Source organism: Copidosoma floridanum, unplaced genomic scaffold (genome assembly GCF_036245765.1).
Source record: "Copidosoma floridanum isolate Cflo_tuat_1 unplaced genomic scaffold, Cflo_Japanese_pri ptg000006l, whole genome shotgun sequence".
NCBI lineage: Eukaryota > Metazoa > Arthropoda > Insecta > Hymenoptera > Encyrtidae > Copidosoma > Copidosoma floridanum.
In genome coordinates this window covers 29276-45444 of record NW_028321883.1, presented here as the reverse complement: position 1 = coordinate 45444, position 16169 = coordinate 29276, and the positions used below count along the sequence as shown (strand labels likewise).

Here is a 16169-nt window from a genome sequence, read left to right as displayed (position 1 = left end):
GCTCATTCATTCCATGACCTGCTTCGCACCTCCGATATCCTTGAGCATTGGGAGAAGCTCCAACACGACATCATAATCCCAAAGTGGCGATCCTGCCAGGATTCTCGTCGAGGTAAGCAGTGCCAGTGAAGTGCAAAACAAAAAGTGCCTCGAGAGAGAGAAACAGCCTCCGTCAACGGCTGTCCACGGAGCTCAAGTTTCACGGCTTTTCTCCTCTCGACCTAATGACAAAATTTTACTTTGTTCTTTCGCGCGACCACGCAGTGCCTCGTGCCACCAAGCAGTCAAATCCCCGTGGTGCATACATTTTCTTTGTTCTCGGCCCCAAAGCACGCGCTTGGCCTCGCGGCCATTTTGGCTTACCCGTCGCAACAGCGACGAGTGCTCGTGGTGCGCATTTTTTTTTTTTTTTCTCTTTTTGTCTTCGCGAGTGAGTGCGTGAGGGCGAGGCGATCCAACAAGTTCCGCCCCCCTTCCCCCTCTCTCGTACGCCACACATTACTACTGTGCTGCATGGCGACAAGTGAGCTCCATGAAACAGCTCGTGTTCAGCACGTCGTCCACGCTGTGGATTTGAGACGCGACAAAGGCGAGCGCACCAAAAGTCGGACATATTGTTCGCGAGACGCACGAGGCCGTCCCTCGCTACTTTATGTCGCTCGTACCTGAGTGCAGTGAAGTGACAGTGCCGTACTGTAACCGTTATTTACGACAATACCTTTCTTTTATTACTGTCGCTGCGGCTGGAGCCATAGCTCGCCCAGCCCATAACCTTTTAATTAACATTTCGTGAGTGCGTGCGTATAAGTGAAACCTCTGCGTGCCAGGCCATACAAGCCTGAGCCCGCGCGGACAGCCATCCACGCGCTATTGTGTGCCTCTTTCGCGCTTACGCGCCCTCACCCCCAGTTCGACACGCACGTCGCCGGTGTCGGCCATTCGACATTCGCAACGCTGGGGGACCAGGACGACGAAGTGACACCCCGAGACGAACGCTACCAGCGTCGCTTAGAGCGTCAGGAAGAAGAGCAGGTGCATCGGCCCCTTGACACCGTCCAACAACAACAGCACCAGCCGCAGCCGCCGGCTCAACAACACCAGCAGCGCACTGCCACCATGTCTGACCCGAAGATTCCTCGCTTCTGGACCGAGGCGCCCGCGGCATGGGTCGCTCAGGTCGAGATCATCCTGCAGTCCGCAGGCATCACCGACGACAACCAGCGCTACATCCTGCTCGTCGGAGCCCTCAGCGGACCAGCTGTTTCCGAACTCTCGGACATCATCGCCAACCCCCCAACGACCGGACGCCTCAAGGCGATCAAAGACGCGATTTTGGCCCGATTCCAGGAAACTTCCGACGCTCAGCTGCGCAAGCTGTTTGGCCAGTTGCAACTGGCAGACTTCAAACCATCTCAGCTCCTGCGCCAGATGAAAAACCTCGCGGCTGGCAAAGTCACGGACGAGATCCTCAAAATCAGGTGGCTTGACCTTCTTCCCCCACAGGTTAACGGTATCCTGCGGATTATGAAGACAGCCACCTTAGACGAGCTCAGCGCCATGGCTGACGAGCTCATCAGCTCGGTCCCGGCCGCGAACACCGCTGCCGTGACTCCACCATCCGCGTCCCTCGCTGCCCCGGTCGCCGCCGCTGGATCCGGCCTGGCTCAAGAGGTCGCTGACATCCGGAAGATGCTTAACGAGTTGCTCCTCAATAAACAGCAGCAACGCGGCCGGAGCCGATCCAGATCGCGCTCTCGCGGGCGGAACAACCAAGCAGCCTCCGCCGCTGACAACCCAGATTGGTGCTTCTTCCACCAAAGGTTCGGCCCAGCGGCCCGGAGCTGCCGTGCGCCCTGCAGCTACGTCGTGTCTAAGCCGGGAAACCAGTAGGGCCCCCTCCTTCACAAGTGTCGGAGGCGGGCCACCAAGATCTCTCAGAGAACCGCCTTCACCTCTATGACCGAGAGTCTCGGGTGTACTTCCTGGTTGACTCGGGCTCTATCATCTCGCTGCTGCCAAAAGACCTCATCAAGGACCGAGAGCTGCAGCCCCAACCATTGACGCTTAGTGCTGCCAACGCAACGCCGATAGCCACCTTCGGCACGCAGACCCTAACCATCGAGTTGGGCCTTCGACGCGCAGCAACGTGGAGTTTTATCGTCGCCGACACCCACATTGCCATCATCGGTGCCGACTTCCTCGCCCACTTCGGCTACTTCGTGGACGTTAAGGGGAAGCGACTGATCGACCCAACAACTAACCTCTCGACGCGCGGCGCCTTAGCGCCTGCAGCAATCCACAGCGTGTTGGTCATCACAACACCAGAGCGCACACCCTCTGGGTACCTGGGCCAACGCTACGTGGACCTCCTCACAGAATATGCGGACCTCTGCTCACTGGAGGCTACTACCGCAGCTCTCCCAGACCTGCCGGTACACCACACCATCCATACGACTGGCCCTCCAGTCTTCGAGCGACCTCGACGCCTGCTCGGCCCACGCCTGCAGGCAGCTAAGGAGGAAATCGGGCGACTACTCGATCAAGGCATCGTCCGGCCATCATCCAGTCAGTGGGCGAGCCCACTCCACCTCGTCGAGAAATCCGGTGGAGGTTGGAGAGTCACAGGGGACTACCGGCGCCTAAACGCCTGTACCACCCCGGACCATTACCCCCTGCCGATAATCGACGATCTACTGCAGGAGGCGACTGGTAAAGTTTTTTCGGTCACAGACTTGAGAAAGGCCTTTTACCAGATCCCAATCACCGAGGAGGACATTCCAAAGACAGCGATAGCCACATCGTTCGGACTATACGAATTCACCAGGTCCTCCATGGGTCAACGAAACGCCGCTCAATCGCTCCAGCGGACCATGGACCACGTCCTACGCGACCTACCGTTCGCCAGGTGCTACCTCGACGACATCTTCGTGGCTTCCGAGGGTCATGAGCAGCACCAGCAACACCTGCGCCTCCTCTTCGATGTTCTGCGCAAGGCGAAGTTGCGCATTAACCCGCAGAAGTGCGTTCTCGGCCAGCTCGAGGTCGACTACCTGGGCTACACCGTCTCTGCTGATGGTGTCCGCCCCCCAGCCCACAAGGTCAAGGACATCCAGGACTTCCCGAAACCGGAGAACTCTTCCGAGCTCCGACGATTCCTGGGCATGGTGAACTTCTACAGGCGCTGCATGCCTGGAGTAGCCAACACCATGGTCCCACTCAACGATCTTCTGAAGGACCTGCCGCCAAAGAGCAAAAAGGCTTCACTCGCTTGGAACCGCGACGCTGATCTCGCCTTCCAGCAGTGCAAGGACCACTTGACCAAAGCAGCCACGACGACCTTCCTCAGGCCCGACGCTCCAATCGCCCTGAGGACAGACGCTTCGGACACCGCAATCGGCGCCGCCCTGGAGCAGGAGTACCCACGTGGCACCTGGAGGCCACTCGGCTTCTTTTCCAGGAAGCTGTCCAAGGCTGAGGCCAACTACAGTGCCTACGACAAGGAGCTGCTAGCTATCTTTGTAGCCATCAAGACCTTCGATCGAGTCCTCGAAGGACGCCCTTTCACAGTCTACACGGACCACAAACCTATTGTCTTCGCAGGCCGCCAACGCTCGGACAAGGCCTCGGCAAGACAGGCCCGACAGATTGACTACATCCTGCAGCACCAGGTGACTCTCTCTCACGTCAAGGGCGAGGAGAACGTGGTGGCAGACGCGCTTTCACGGATCAACGCCGTCGCTATGCCATCCATCCTGGAGCCAGAGGTCATTGCAAAGGCCCAAGCCAACGACTCCGAACTCGGACACCTGCTCGACGACCCCCGCCTCGACCTTCAAGCCCTGAAGATCGACGGCCAACAGATTCTCTGCGACATTTCGACTGGGAACGTGAGGCCATATCTTCCAGAGACTCTTCGCAGAAAGGCATTCGAGGTCTTACACAACCTCTCGCACCCTGGCATTAAGTCAACCGCACGCCTAGTCTCCGAGAAGTTTACGTGGCCCAAACTACGGAAGGACGTAACTCACTGGGCTCAGCAGTGCGAGGCCTGCCAGCGCTCGAAAGTGCACAGGCACAACCGCTCAGCCCTCGGTGACTTCAACATGCCTGATGGACGCTTTGAACACATCCACGTCGACTTAGTGAAGCTCCCACTAACCAAAGGATTCCAGTACTGCCTAACCATTATAGATAGATTCACCAGGTGGCCGGTCGCCGTTCCCGTTCCCGACCAACAGGCAGCGACCGTTGCCAAGGCCCTGTACGACAGCTGGATCGCCTGCTTCGGAACGCCCTTGACCATCACATCGGACCAAGGAGCCCAGTTCGAGTCAGCGTTATTCACTGAGCTCGCCAAGATGATCGGCTCAAGTCGCATGAGGACGACGCCCTATCACCCGCAGTCAAACGGGATGGTAGAACGTTTTCATCGTTCTTTCAAGGTTGGCCTGATGTGCTGCCCGGACGTCCCATGGCCCGACGCACTTCCCTCGGTGCTCCTGGGCCTCCGAACCTATTCAAGGAGGACCTCCAAGCATCTCCGGCCGAGATGCTCTACGGCACGACCCTCAGGGTGCCCGGTGATTTTTTCACCACCCAGAGCCACCCGAACGTCAACCCGCCGTCCTTCGTCCAAGGCCTTCGACGCCTCACGCAGGTCATCAAGCCTGTCCAGGCATCAAGGCACCTACCTCCACAGAAGCCGTTCATTTTCAGCGATCTACAGAGATGCTCTCATGTCTTTCGCCGCATCGACGCTATCCGGAGACCGCTGGACCCTCCATACTCAGGGCCACACAAGGTAATCCGGCGCATCGACGAGCAAAACTACACTATCGAGGTCAACGGCCAGCCCCGCACGGTCTCTACAGACACGTTGAAGCCGGCCTACCTCGAAGCAGCCGACCTGCCTATCACCAGCAATGACGTCGCTGCTCCTCAGCTCTCGCAACCACCCACGTCGGTTACAAACGGCCCCCAGACACAGGACCATTCAACGCGGCCTTTGGCCGACGCACCGCCTTCCCAGCCCACATCTGGACCAACCACGACCTTGCCCAAGGTCAAGAAAGCTATATCGTTCTGTCTGCACCCTGCAGACAACACTGCAGGGGGAGTACCTGTGGCGCCATCCACCGGCTAAAGCTCAAATCAAGCTTCTCGGTGGAAGCAACAGCTTATCCCGCAATCCCGCGCACGGACTAGCTGCGCGCGCCACCTCCTCTCTCTCGACTCAAGACAGCGCCTACCGTAAGGTAGCGAACGCTGCTTGAGAGACGACGCTCGACCAGCAACGACGACAGCACGCGCCTCGTCCACGAGCAGCGAACAGTTTAACAAAGTGCAGTCTCTTCTTGTTTCATAATAAATAAAGTTAAATTACTCTTAACCCGTTCGCTCATTCATTCCATAACCTGCTTCGCACCTCCGATATCCTTGAGCCATAGAGGTATAAGAATAGAGGGGAAAAGCGCTATACTAGCCCATTAGCGGCAGCGACAGCATAACTAAGTGTAACGGGGCATCTGTCCTTGTTGCCAAAGCCACGTTATTGGCTACTTCTTCGTCCTGAATCCTACAGTTGATTCAATCTCATGTATGACTCGACCAATAACATAACTGCCAGACAAAGACAGATGCCTCGTTACGTAGCGAATTCTGCTGTCGCATATCACGCCCCCTTTTCTCCTCTATTCTTATACCTCTATGCCTTGAGCATTGGGAGAAGCTCCAACACGACATCATAATCCCAAATATGTAGCCAATCGAAACGCCCTTATACACAGGATTCGCCAGAGAACAAGCGCGCGAGTGTTTAAAAACGTAAATTCAAAAATTGTATATATATTGACACTTATAGTATTGCAAAGAAATAGTATAAAAATTATTTAAGACAATACAGTGCAATATGTGAAAAAATCGTGATAATTGAACGTATTTGAAAAAAAATTCAAAATAAATATAATTGACAAAAAAAGTTGATGCACACACTAATGAGAAAAAATATTGTCAAAGAAAAATAATTCTCTAAGTAAAAATAAGTCAAATCATGAAAACCAAAAAAAAAAAGCTTAAATATTTTGTCATCGTCCTATTCCATTAAATTGCAAAATATATATAACTTTTTTTGTATTATTGGAAAAGAGAGAAGTGTCGAGCAAATGATTAGAAATTTTTTCACTTTACTTATATTGATCTGACATAACGAAGTCTTCGTTTAGTTATACATTTCATAGCTGTTGTAAATATGGTTATATTCAACAATTCTAATTTTATTAAAAATGTATGCAATGCTATCTTATCAAAAACTTTATACAGGGCGTTCTGATTTTGAGCCAGGAAAACTATACCACGAGATAAAGCTCATCAAAAGCTCTCGAAAAGCTTTTTACAAAATTTGGATTCGATGGATAATTAACGAGATATTGTTGATTTAATAATCGATCAATTCCTCCAATCACAGAGCACTTAGCCTCAGGAGGCGGGGCCTAAGCATTGTGGAGGGGCGACTACGCACAGCTAAACTCTTTTACGGAGAAGGTGGTAATAGGTATGCCAGGAGACAAGGTTACCGACTGCAGAGATTTGATCAGTTACCGTACCAGCGCAAAATTCAAATAGCAAGGCCGAAGTATTTTAACCGGAGATCTGATTTTTGAGAAATGATTACGCACGTCCACTACGCTTATTCAGTGCATATTTTTTTCTCAGTAAATTTCACAGAGGAACAATTCAATTCAAATTTTTTTGAACATGCATCGCCTGATAAAAAAACCAGAATGTGAGAGGGTCTCATGCGTTGAGCTCGAATACTCAGTAAAACTCTTAATCTTTTAACGTTGAACTGCTTGGAGATAAAATTTTAATTTTTTGTATACTGTAGAAGAAGCTCATTTCACGCATTAACTTGGTCAAATTTTTTTATTTCATCAAACTTTTTAGTCTGATTTGCGAAAATAAAAAAAATAAAAAAATAATAAATAAAATTACAATCAAGCAAGACATGTGCGTTCATGGGGCACACCTCTCTAACGTGTAAGATGTTACTAAAAAAGGATCAGTATTTAATCCATACAAAGCTTTATCGTCTGAGAAATAACAGCTACATCTAGAAACTAGAGAAAATCTCACGCTTTCAGCGCGATGGCTCAGCGCGAATCAGAATGCTTATTTTTTCATCTACGTGTCGATAGGTCTTGAACCTTTTGGTCCCTGGAGTACAACATGACTATTAGAAAAAAGGCAAGAAAATTCCGCACATCGAGCTAGTTCATTTATCAAAAATCTTCTAAATCTAGAGCTTACATTATCTAATTTCAAAACATAACTATTCTTATGCCCTCCAACATCATAAGCACTAAAAGTTCAAGTAGGCGGAAAGGTCCAACATGGTGAGAGTAATTGACTAGCAGAGGCCACAGTTTTTATTTTTGTTTCCTTTTTTTTTTTTTTTGTCTATGGAAAAAAATTTACAAAATTTTGAAACTACTTTAAGATAAAAAAAGTGTAAAAAAAGAAGAAGCCCATTTCAACTTTTAGTTGGTCAAATTTTATGCATTTTGTCAAACTTTATCGTCTAAAAAAGGATTAGTATTTATTCCATACAAAGCTCTATCGATAAAATATCTCTTTCTGCCAGTAAGTATTGGCGACTAAAAATCCAACTGTTTATTAGTAGATTCATCAATAAAATAATCTTACAAGCAAGTAAGCATTGGCATTAAAAAATCAAATAGGTATTCAGTAGATTTATCAATAATATATGCCTTTAGGCAGATAAGCATCGACGATAAGAAAAAACCCAACAGATTTTGAATGATTTTTTAAATAAAATAATCTCTTTGACGAGTAACCATCGGCGATTAGAATCCTAACAGTTCTTGAGTACATTTATCAATAAAATAATGTCTTAGGCAAGTAAGCATCGGTAAATAGAAACTCAACAATTTACTAGTGAATTTATTATTTAAATAACTTTTTAAGCAAATAAGCATTGGTGAATAGAATACCAACTATTTTTTACTGGATTTATTAAAAAAATAATCTCTTGGGCGAGTAAGCACGTTTGATTATTGGAACCCAACAGGTTTTCAGTAGATTTGTCAGTAATATCTGCCTTCAGGCGAGTAAGCATCAGTGATGGAAACCCAACAGATTTTGGGTGATTTTATTGATAAAATAATCTCTTTGACGAGTAACCATCGGCGATTAGAATCCTAAGAGATTTTTCGTGGATTTATCAATAAAATAATGCCTTAGGCAAGTAAGCATCGGTAAATAGAAACTCAACAATTTATTAGTGGATTTATTATTACAATAATTTTTTAGCGAGTAAGCATCGGTGATACGAAACCCAACAGATTTTGAGTGATTATATTAATAAAATAATCTCTTTGGCGAGTGAGCATCGGCGATTAAAATCCTAGTAGTTTTTAGTGGATTTATCAATAAAATAATCTTTTAAGCAATTGAGCATCAGGGATAAGAAACTTAATGGGTTTCCAGTGGATTTATTAACAATATCTGCCTTTGGGCGAGTAAGCGGTAGTGATACGGAGCCCAACATATTTTTTATGAATTTATTAGTAAAATAAGCTTTTACGCTAGTGAGCATCGGTGAAAAGAAATCATACAGTTGTTTAGTATATTTATTCATAAATCTTCAAAGAGATTAATTATGTAAATAAATTTCCTAAAAACCAGTTAGGTTTCTAATCCCCAAAGCCTACTAACCTCAAAGATTATTTTTTAATTTAATTCCCAAATAAACAGTTGACGTTCTAATCGCCAATGCCTACTCGCCTGAAAGATTTAAAAAAAGTAAATTCCCAAATAAACAGTTGGGTTTCTAATCGCCGATGCTTACTCGTTTAAAAGATTATTTTATTAATAAATCCAGTGAAAAAAAGTTGGGTTTTTAATCGCCAATACTTACTCGGTTAAAAGATTATTTTATTAATAAATCCAGTGAAAAATGGTTGGGTTTCCAATCACCGATGCCTACTAGCCTCAAAAATAATTTTTTTATTTAATTCTCAAATAAACAGTTGGGCTTCTAATCGCGGATGGTTACTCGTCAAAGAGATTATTTTATTTAAAAAATCATTCAAAATCTGTTGGGTTTTTTCTTATCGTCGATGCTTATCTGCCTAAAGGCATATATTATTGATAAATCTACTGAATACCTATTTGATTTTTTAATGCCAATGCTTACTTGCTTGTAAGATTATTTTATTGATGAATCTACTAATAAACAGTTGGATTTTTAGTCGCCAATACTTACTGGCAGAAAGAGATATTTTATCGATAGAGCTTTGTATGGAATAAATACTAATCCTTTTTTAGACGATAAAGTTTGACAAAATGCATAAAATTTGACCAACTAAAAGTTGAAATGGGCTTCTTCTTTTTTTACACTTTTTTTATCTTAAAGTAGTTTCAAAATTTTGTAAATTTTTTTCCATAGACAAAAAAAAAAAAAAAGGAAACAAAAATAAAAACTGTGGCCTCTGCTAGTCAATTACTCTCACCATGTTGGACCTTTCCGCCTACTTGAACTTTTAGTGCTTATGATGTTGGAGGGCATAAGAATAGTTATGTTTTGAAATTAGATAATGTAAGCTCTAGATTTAGAAGATTTTTGATAAATGAACTAGCTCGATGTGCGGAATTTTCTTGCCTTTTTTCTAATAGTCATGTTGTACTCCAGGGACCAAAAGGTTCAAGACCTATCGACACGTAGATGAAAAAATAAGCATTCTGATTCGCGCTGAGCCATCGCGCTGAAAGCGTGAGATTTTCTCTAGTTTCTAGATGTAGCTGTTATTTCTCAGACGATAAAGCTTTGTATGGATTAAATACTGATCCTTTTTTAGTAACATCTTACACGTTAGAGAGGTGTGCCCCATGAACGCACATGTCTTGCTTGATTGTAATTTTATTTATTATTTTTTTATTTTTTTTATTTTCGCAAATCAGACTAAAAAGTTTGATGAAATAAAAAAATTTGACCAAGTTAATGCGTGAAATGAGCTTCTTCTACAGTATACAAAAAATTAAAATTTTATCTCCAAGCAGTTCAACGTTAAAAGATTAAGAGTTTTACTGAGTATTCGAGCTCAACGCATGAGACCCTCTCACATTCTGGTTTTTTTATCAGGCGATGCATGTTCAAAAAAATTTGAATTGAATTGTTCCTCTGTGAAATTTACTGAGAAAAAAATATGCACTGAATAAGCGTAGTGGACGTGCGTAATCATTTCTCAAAAATCAGATCTCCGGTTAAAATACTTCGGCCTTGCTATTTGAATTTTGCGCTGGTACGGTAACTGATCAAATCTCTGCAGTCGGTAACCTTGTCTCCTGGCATACCTATTACCACCTTCTCCGTAAAAGAGTTTAGCTGTGCGTAGTCGCCCCTCCACAATGCTTAGGCCCCGCCTCCTGAGGCTAAGTGCTCTGTGATTGGAGGAATTGATCGATTATTAAATCAACAATATCTCGTTAATTATCCATCGAATCCAAATTTTGTAAAAAGCTTTTCGAGAGCTTTTGATGAGCTTTATCTCGTGGTATAGTTTTCCTGGCTCAAAATCAGAACGCCCTGTAGAAGATATTTAAATATTAAGGTCGTTAAACAATTTTGTCAAGGATAAACGTGTAAAAAGAAAAGAAACGGTTTAGCGTCACAAATCGATTTGACCTGTGACGGTATGTTTAAAAGTGATTTCTTTTAAAGGAACTAGTAAAAAATTAATTTAATGAGTAGATATTTGGTAGAAATGAAAAAAAAAAGAAGAAATCAAATCTTTGTTTACATAATTAACTGTTTCAATGAAATCTTTGATCATAAACATATTTGAGTAATGAAAATCGAACAGAATAAACCTTTTTTTCCTTACAGACAAATATTATTCTCACCAATTTCATGAAAAAAAAAAGAAATTATAATAACTACGATTTGCATGTTTTTTAAGCAGGATAACTAAGGCTCACATGGTTAAAAAATGAAAGTACTACACTGTAGACTTGTTTTAATATTATATTTATAACAATTAAAATGTGATCAGTCATCGTTTCTAAACGATATTCGTGTATAGTAATTTTATTGACAACTATCGTGAATTCACAACATATAAAATTACAACATTTTTTCAACGATTTTTATAAAGAATAGTCTTTCATTCTGATATGAATTAATTTTATTAAGAACCACCGTGTTCATCATAAAAAATCCACTTTTCTACGTATGAGCATCTCATTTTATAATTAATGATCTTCTATAATTTAATTACTATTACTACTCTTTTATTGCTGTTTATGAATGCTGGTAAATAATTTTTACTAAAACACACAGGTAAATTATAATGTACGCTAACCACCTTGGAAAATGTGTCACCTTGCCTGAATACGATACACGTTACTTGCTGAATACGCAGCTACCTCGGAATACATACACTCGTCCTGTCAAACAAAAATTCATGTGCAAAATTTTCAAGTGCGAGAATTTTTATATTTATTGAAAAATGAATGTATAAATTACCTTAAACACCTCGGGATAGTGTTGCCTCAGCATGAGTAACGATTGTCAACTTTCCTTATGAAAAGCTGGATTGGCCAGCTGTTGAGTGCGTTTTAAAACATCTCTGCAATAAGTATTAATAACAGTTAGCTTACAGTAAATTTTTAGAGATTTAAAAGTTTTATTTTTATTGAAACAAAAAAAAACTCACTTGCAAGGCTTGTCGAGGGACTTGTGCAGGAAATCTTGGATGTGAAACTTTCAGTTACATTCAGCTTAGTAAACGTGGCAGTGACAGCTTCTTCCGAACTGGCGTGTCCTCCATCTTCCAGAACGATGGCTGGTATCAGTGACGCACAACGCTCAGAGTCACTCGCTACCTGAGGTTTTTCCACTTGGAGGAGTTGATTCACATACCTCAAATTTTCGTGCAAGAGCGAAACTTTGCCTAAATGGATTTCCTAGAACGGAAATGATCATTTAGGAACAAACCATAATCTCATGCAATTCTGTTAAATGAAAATTTCACCTAAGTTAATCTGGTTTCGTAAATCTGACGATTTTTATCCGATTTTTTGTCAAAAAGCACATCGGATGCAGTGGCTTCTGGAAATATCTGAGTAAGTTTCCGCGGCAAGGCAATACCTACGTAACGCTCGTTACCATCGTTACTGCTATCTTGAGACAAAGTCGATGATGCAGACATTGTCGTTATACTTATAGATCGGATGAGATGGAGTCGATGGAATAATAGCTTCGTTCTAACTGCTCACTGACTCGTACTCTACTAAACTTTGCAGGGAAAGACGATCTTCTTGGCTATGCACATGCTACGATGATAATTAGTTATCGTAAGTAACTTGAAGAAATTCTGAAGAGGTGGCAACTAGTCATTTTACCTCTCCACTGCTGGGGGAGTAACTTGGCCTGCGATACCGCTGCAGGTTCCTGAGCTTTGCCAAGCCTTCTACATCTTGTTGGCTAAAACTCTGCCAACTGGGTATATGACTAAGAGTATCACCTCTGTCAGGCAAATACAGTCTTCATGACTCATAGTCCGCAGCAGCACTCTCCGATTGATTTCTCTGCTTTCTTATTACAGTCAACACATGAGGCAGCTCGGGTCTGCCGTCGCTCAAACTTCTCTGATGTCAAGGTTGCTACCCTAATATCCACTGCTGATACTGGTGCTGTTATTGCTGCTGCAGCAAACTCGACGAAGGGTGACGGAAAGTTGGGAATTGATGCGGGATGTTGAACGTGGAGATCCACTGCAAGATCATGCAGGTTGCATAGCTGCTCAACGCCAATTGCTGACGTACATACCAGCGTGTCCCAGCGCCCACAGAGCAGCTTTCATTTTATTTAGTCTTGCTGTAAATGAAGATAAAATAATAAATGTAAACAAGCATTTTAGCTTGTTTGATATTTTAAAGTATTTTATTTGATTAAATCAAACTATCTTAGAGTACCAAAATTACTGTCTTCACGCGAATCCGGCTCGCTTCTCCAGCTTCTCTCAGGCGTCGTTCTTGAGTGATCTTGGCTAAGCTTTCTTTTGACCTCTTGACCATAATCACCCAATGGTCCGTGTCCCTCTTTCTCGCTCGCAACAAAATCCTCAGGAAGCGTGTTGCATACAGTCTCGTGCTCTCTGACGACGCGTCGTTCGCCACCTTAGCCAACTCTCGTCTGCTCTTGCTTTCCCGCAAGTAATCCAGAGATGAGACAACAAGCTCGATGTAACACTGATGTTTGGTAGATACAGCCAAATCTTGCAGCTTGTCAAGGAGTTGATAACTGCGTATAGTACCTCCACACCACGGGCCGAGTGGCTCAGTTGACTGATAAATAGGAAATACTTTTGACAGCAGGTGATGATAACACTACGTGGCAAGAACAGTACATTGTGCGCTGAGTTCGACATCCAAAGCGTCATTATGTTTTTGGCCACGTCGTTTATTGGCTCGTTCAAGTAACGCTCACCCTCGAGCTTGTGCATCTCAAGCAACAGGTTGATCAGTTCGCAGCCAGCTAATGTTATTTTAGTCTTAATACTAAAAAAAAGAAAAAGAAAATTCTTAACCCTTATTGACTCGTTAATGGTATTTGAATAACAAAGTGACCCTTAATTTACCTCTCCATGTGGAATCATCAGGGACAATGATAAAGTGTCGCTGGATAGTATTTGGTTTGGATGAGACAGTTTTTAAGGTGAGATCTGGAGGGGAAAAATTGTTAGGAACTGTCGCTGGCTGTACTGCAGTGATAAATATGCGATAAACAGGTCCTTTATCTATATTTGTTACATCGTAAGCTTGAATACTGTGAATGAAAGAAGAAAATCGATTTCCAACAATTGCTTCAACTTTAATCATTTATAGAATATTGACGTTTTTACCTTGTGTAATGAACACCTTCTGGCAGTGAACCAGCATCCATTCTAATGCCAAGGGGTCTTTTGACAAGTGCATCAAATCAATGCCAGTTGGGAAATGAACCCAAGTCACATTGCTTACCAGAGTAATCTATTATTAAAATCGATTTTCAAGGAGGCATCTGCAACTTGAAGCAATAATTATTATTATAATTTAACAAAGCTTATCTAAACACTTGGATGTAATTTTGCAAGTGTCTTTAAACATACCAACATTGTCGTTATTCAAAAACAATGCAATATCACTCTCCTGGAGTGCATACCTGTGGACGAGAGTAATGCAAAAGTGACATGTCAATCAATAAGCTAAATTACTTTAAAATAGAAACGAACACAAAATACGCACCTGATGCATGTGTTTTCAATAAAAATTTGTTCCATGAGGTCAGGTAAGTTTAGTTAGGCACCGCACTTTATTTTAAAAAATAATTAAAAAGTTGACTCTATGGCAGCTAAACCAAACGTAAAATTATCTGTTCAGCTTTATTACAAAATTTATTTATAATAACTTAATCAATGTTGTATATGTTCTAAATAGTATCTGAAGTCATGCACCTTCTCAGAAACATACCGCAATAGCATTGATGGAGGTCAGCTTAATCAATGAATTCACCTCTGGCAGTGTCATTACTTCATACTTTGATGTGATCCCTGACAGTGTCAACTTGTCAGCCTTGAAGAGTAAGATTGTTCCTGGCCACGTTGATGCTATCTAGCAGACTGGCAGCGGGACTACTGTTATTGTAAACAGCTCATGCAGAGTAACAAATATATCTCTACATCTCGATGAAATTTTATCAGTTGAAGCTGGAGCTTGCTCTTAGTGTTCAGTCTAAACATGATGTTTATCACTTTTTTCCCAGGATTCTTCTTTCTTGAATGTGAAAACCAAAGATCCTATGCTCATGTCTGTTGAACATGGAGTAGAAAATGTTAAACCTGCAATGGGAAAAATTAACTTAGCTGAGAACAACTAACAACAAACAAAACTTTCCTGAATGCCTTATACATCTTAATTTTTATTAGCGGCAATTTAGCCAAAACCCAAAACCAAATATATGTATTTGCCTCACTTTAAAATGTATTAACTAGAACAAGACTACATCTTTACAGTCCAAACAATGATACATGCATCTGACAGTATCACAGTATACACATCAACACACGCACATTTTGTCTGCTAGAACGCTAGGGACTTTTCCGTGGGCTCGGTCCCGGGCATGTCTGACCGAACTCTGCTTACTCCACTTGAGAAACTAGGGCCTGCACTTTAGTGTACCAGCGTTGGGTTAGGCGGATTCAATATCGGAACTTTTTCCCTAGATCGTATATATAGCTATACGATCTAGGGAGAATGTTCCATCGAGCAGACAACTCAGCAGTGAAGGGGCATTGCCAAAGACACGCGAAAATTCAAAATTGTAATATTAATAACACAAGTGCCTATCACCCAATGACCCGGGGCGCTAACTGGCCACTCTGTTAAAGAAATAATTATTAAAATAACACAAGCGCCTATCACCTCATGACACGGGGCGCTTACTGGCCACTCTTTTAAATAAATAATTATTAAAATAACACAAGCGCCTATAACCTCATGACACGGGGCGCTTACTAGTCACTCTGTTAAATAAATAATTATTAATAACACAAGCGCCTATCACCCAATGACCCGGGGCGCTTACTGGCCACTCTGTTAAAGAAATAATTGTTAAAATAACACAAGCGCCTATCACCTCATAACACGGGGCGCTTACTGGCCACTCTTTTAAATAAATAATTATCAAAATAACACAAGCACCTATCACCCAATGACTTCGAGCGCTTACTGGCAACTCTGTTAAATAAATAATTATTAAAATAACACAAGCACCTATCACTCAGTGACTTCGAGTGCTTACTGGCAACTCTGTTAAATAAATAATTATTAAAATAACACAAGCGCCTATCACTCAGTGACTTTGAGCGCTTACTGGCAACTCTGTTAAATAAATAATTATTAATAACACAAGCGCCTATCACCCAATGACCCGGGGCGCTTACTGGCCACTCTTTTAAATAAATAATCATTAAAATAACACAAGCGCCTATCACCTCATGAGCCGGGGTGCTTACTGGCCACTCTTTTAAATAAATAATCATTAAAATAACACAAGCGCCTATCACCTCATGACACGGGGCGCTTACTGGTCACTCGGTTAAATAAATAAT

General features: G+C 43.1%; 2 protein-coding genes across 6 annotated transcripts; one reads left to right on the top strand and one right to left on the bottom strand.

The window, feature by feature from the left end:
• The first annotated feature begins 513 nt into the window (after positions 1–513).
• Positions 514–5143, top strand: LOC149375481 (uncharacterized). Its single transcript, XM_089598498.1, has 4 exons — positions 514–604; positions 809–1846; positions 1909–4371; positions 4443–5143. Exons 1-4 carry the CDS (start codon positions 514–516, stop codon positions 5141–5143), a joined length of 4293 nt encoding a protein of 1430 aa, XP_089454624.1.
• A 6075-nt stretch (positions 5144–11218) lies between these two features.
• LOC149375480 (tripeptidyl-peptidase 2-like) lies at positions 11219–15085 on the bottom strand. Of its 5 annotated transcripts, XM_089598449.1 has the most exons (12): positions 15032–15085; positions 14530–14897; positions 14305–14410; positions 14169–14221; positions 13923–14080; positions 13659–13846; positions 12994–13578; positions 12421–12895; positions 12051–12351; positions 11733–11982; positions 11543–11645; positions 11219–11463 (listed from the first exon to the last, which is right to left on the bottom strand). In XM_089598449.1, exons 6-7 carry the CDS (start codon positions 13664–13666, stop codon positions 13143–13145), a joined length of 444 nt encoding a protein of 147 aa, XP_089454575.1. In that variant the 5' UTR covers positions 13667–13846; positions 13923–14080; positions 14169–14221; positions 14305–14410; positions 14530–14897; positions 15032–15085; the 3' UTR covers positions 11219–11463; positions 11543–11645; positions 11733–11982; positions 12051–12351; positions 12421–12895; positions 12994–13142. The 5 variants fall into 5 exon arrangements, with proteins under 5 accessions (XP_089454575.1, XP_089454573.1, XP_089454577.1 ...); XM_089598447.1 differs by having other exon boundaries at positions 12051–12895; positions 13923–14086; XM_089598451.1 differs by having other exon boundaries at positions 12051–12895.
• Between the last annotated feature and the right edge of the window lie 1084 nt (positions 15086–16169).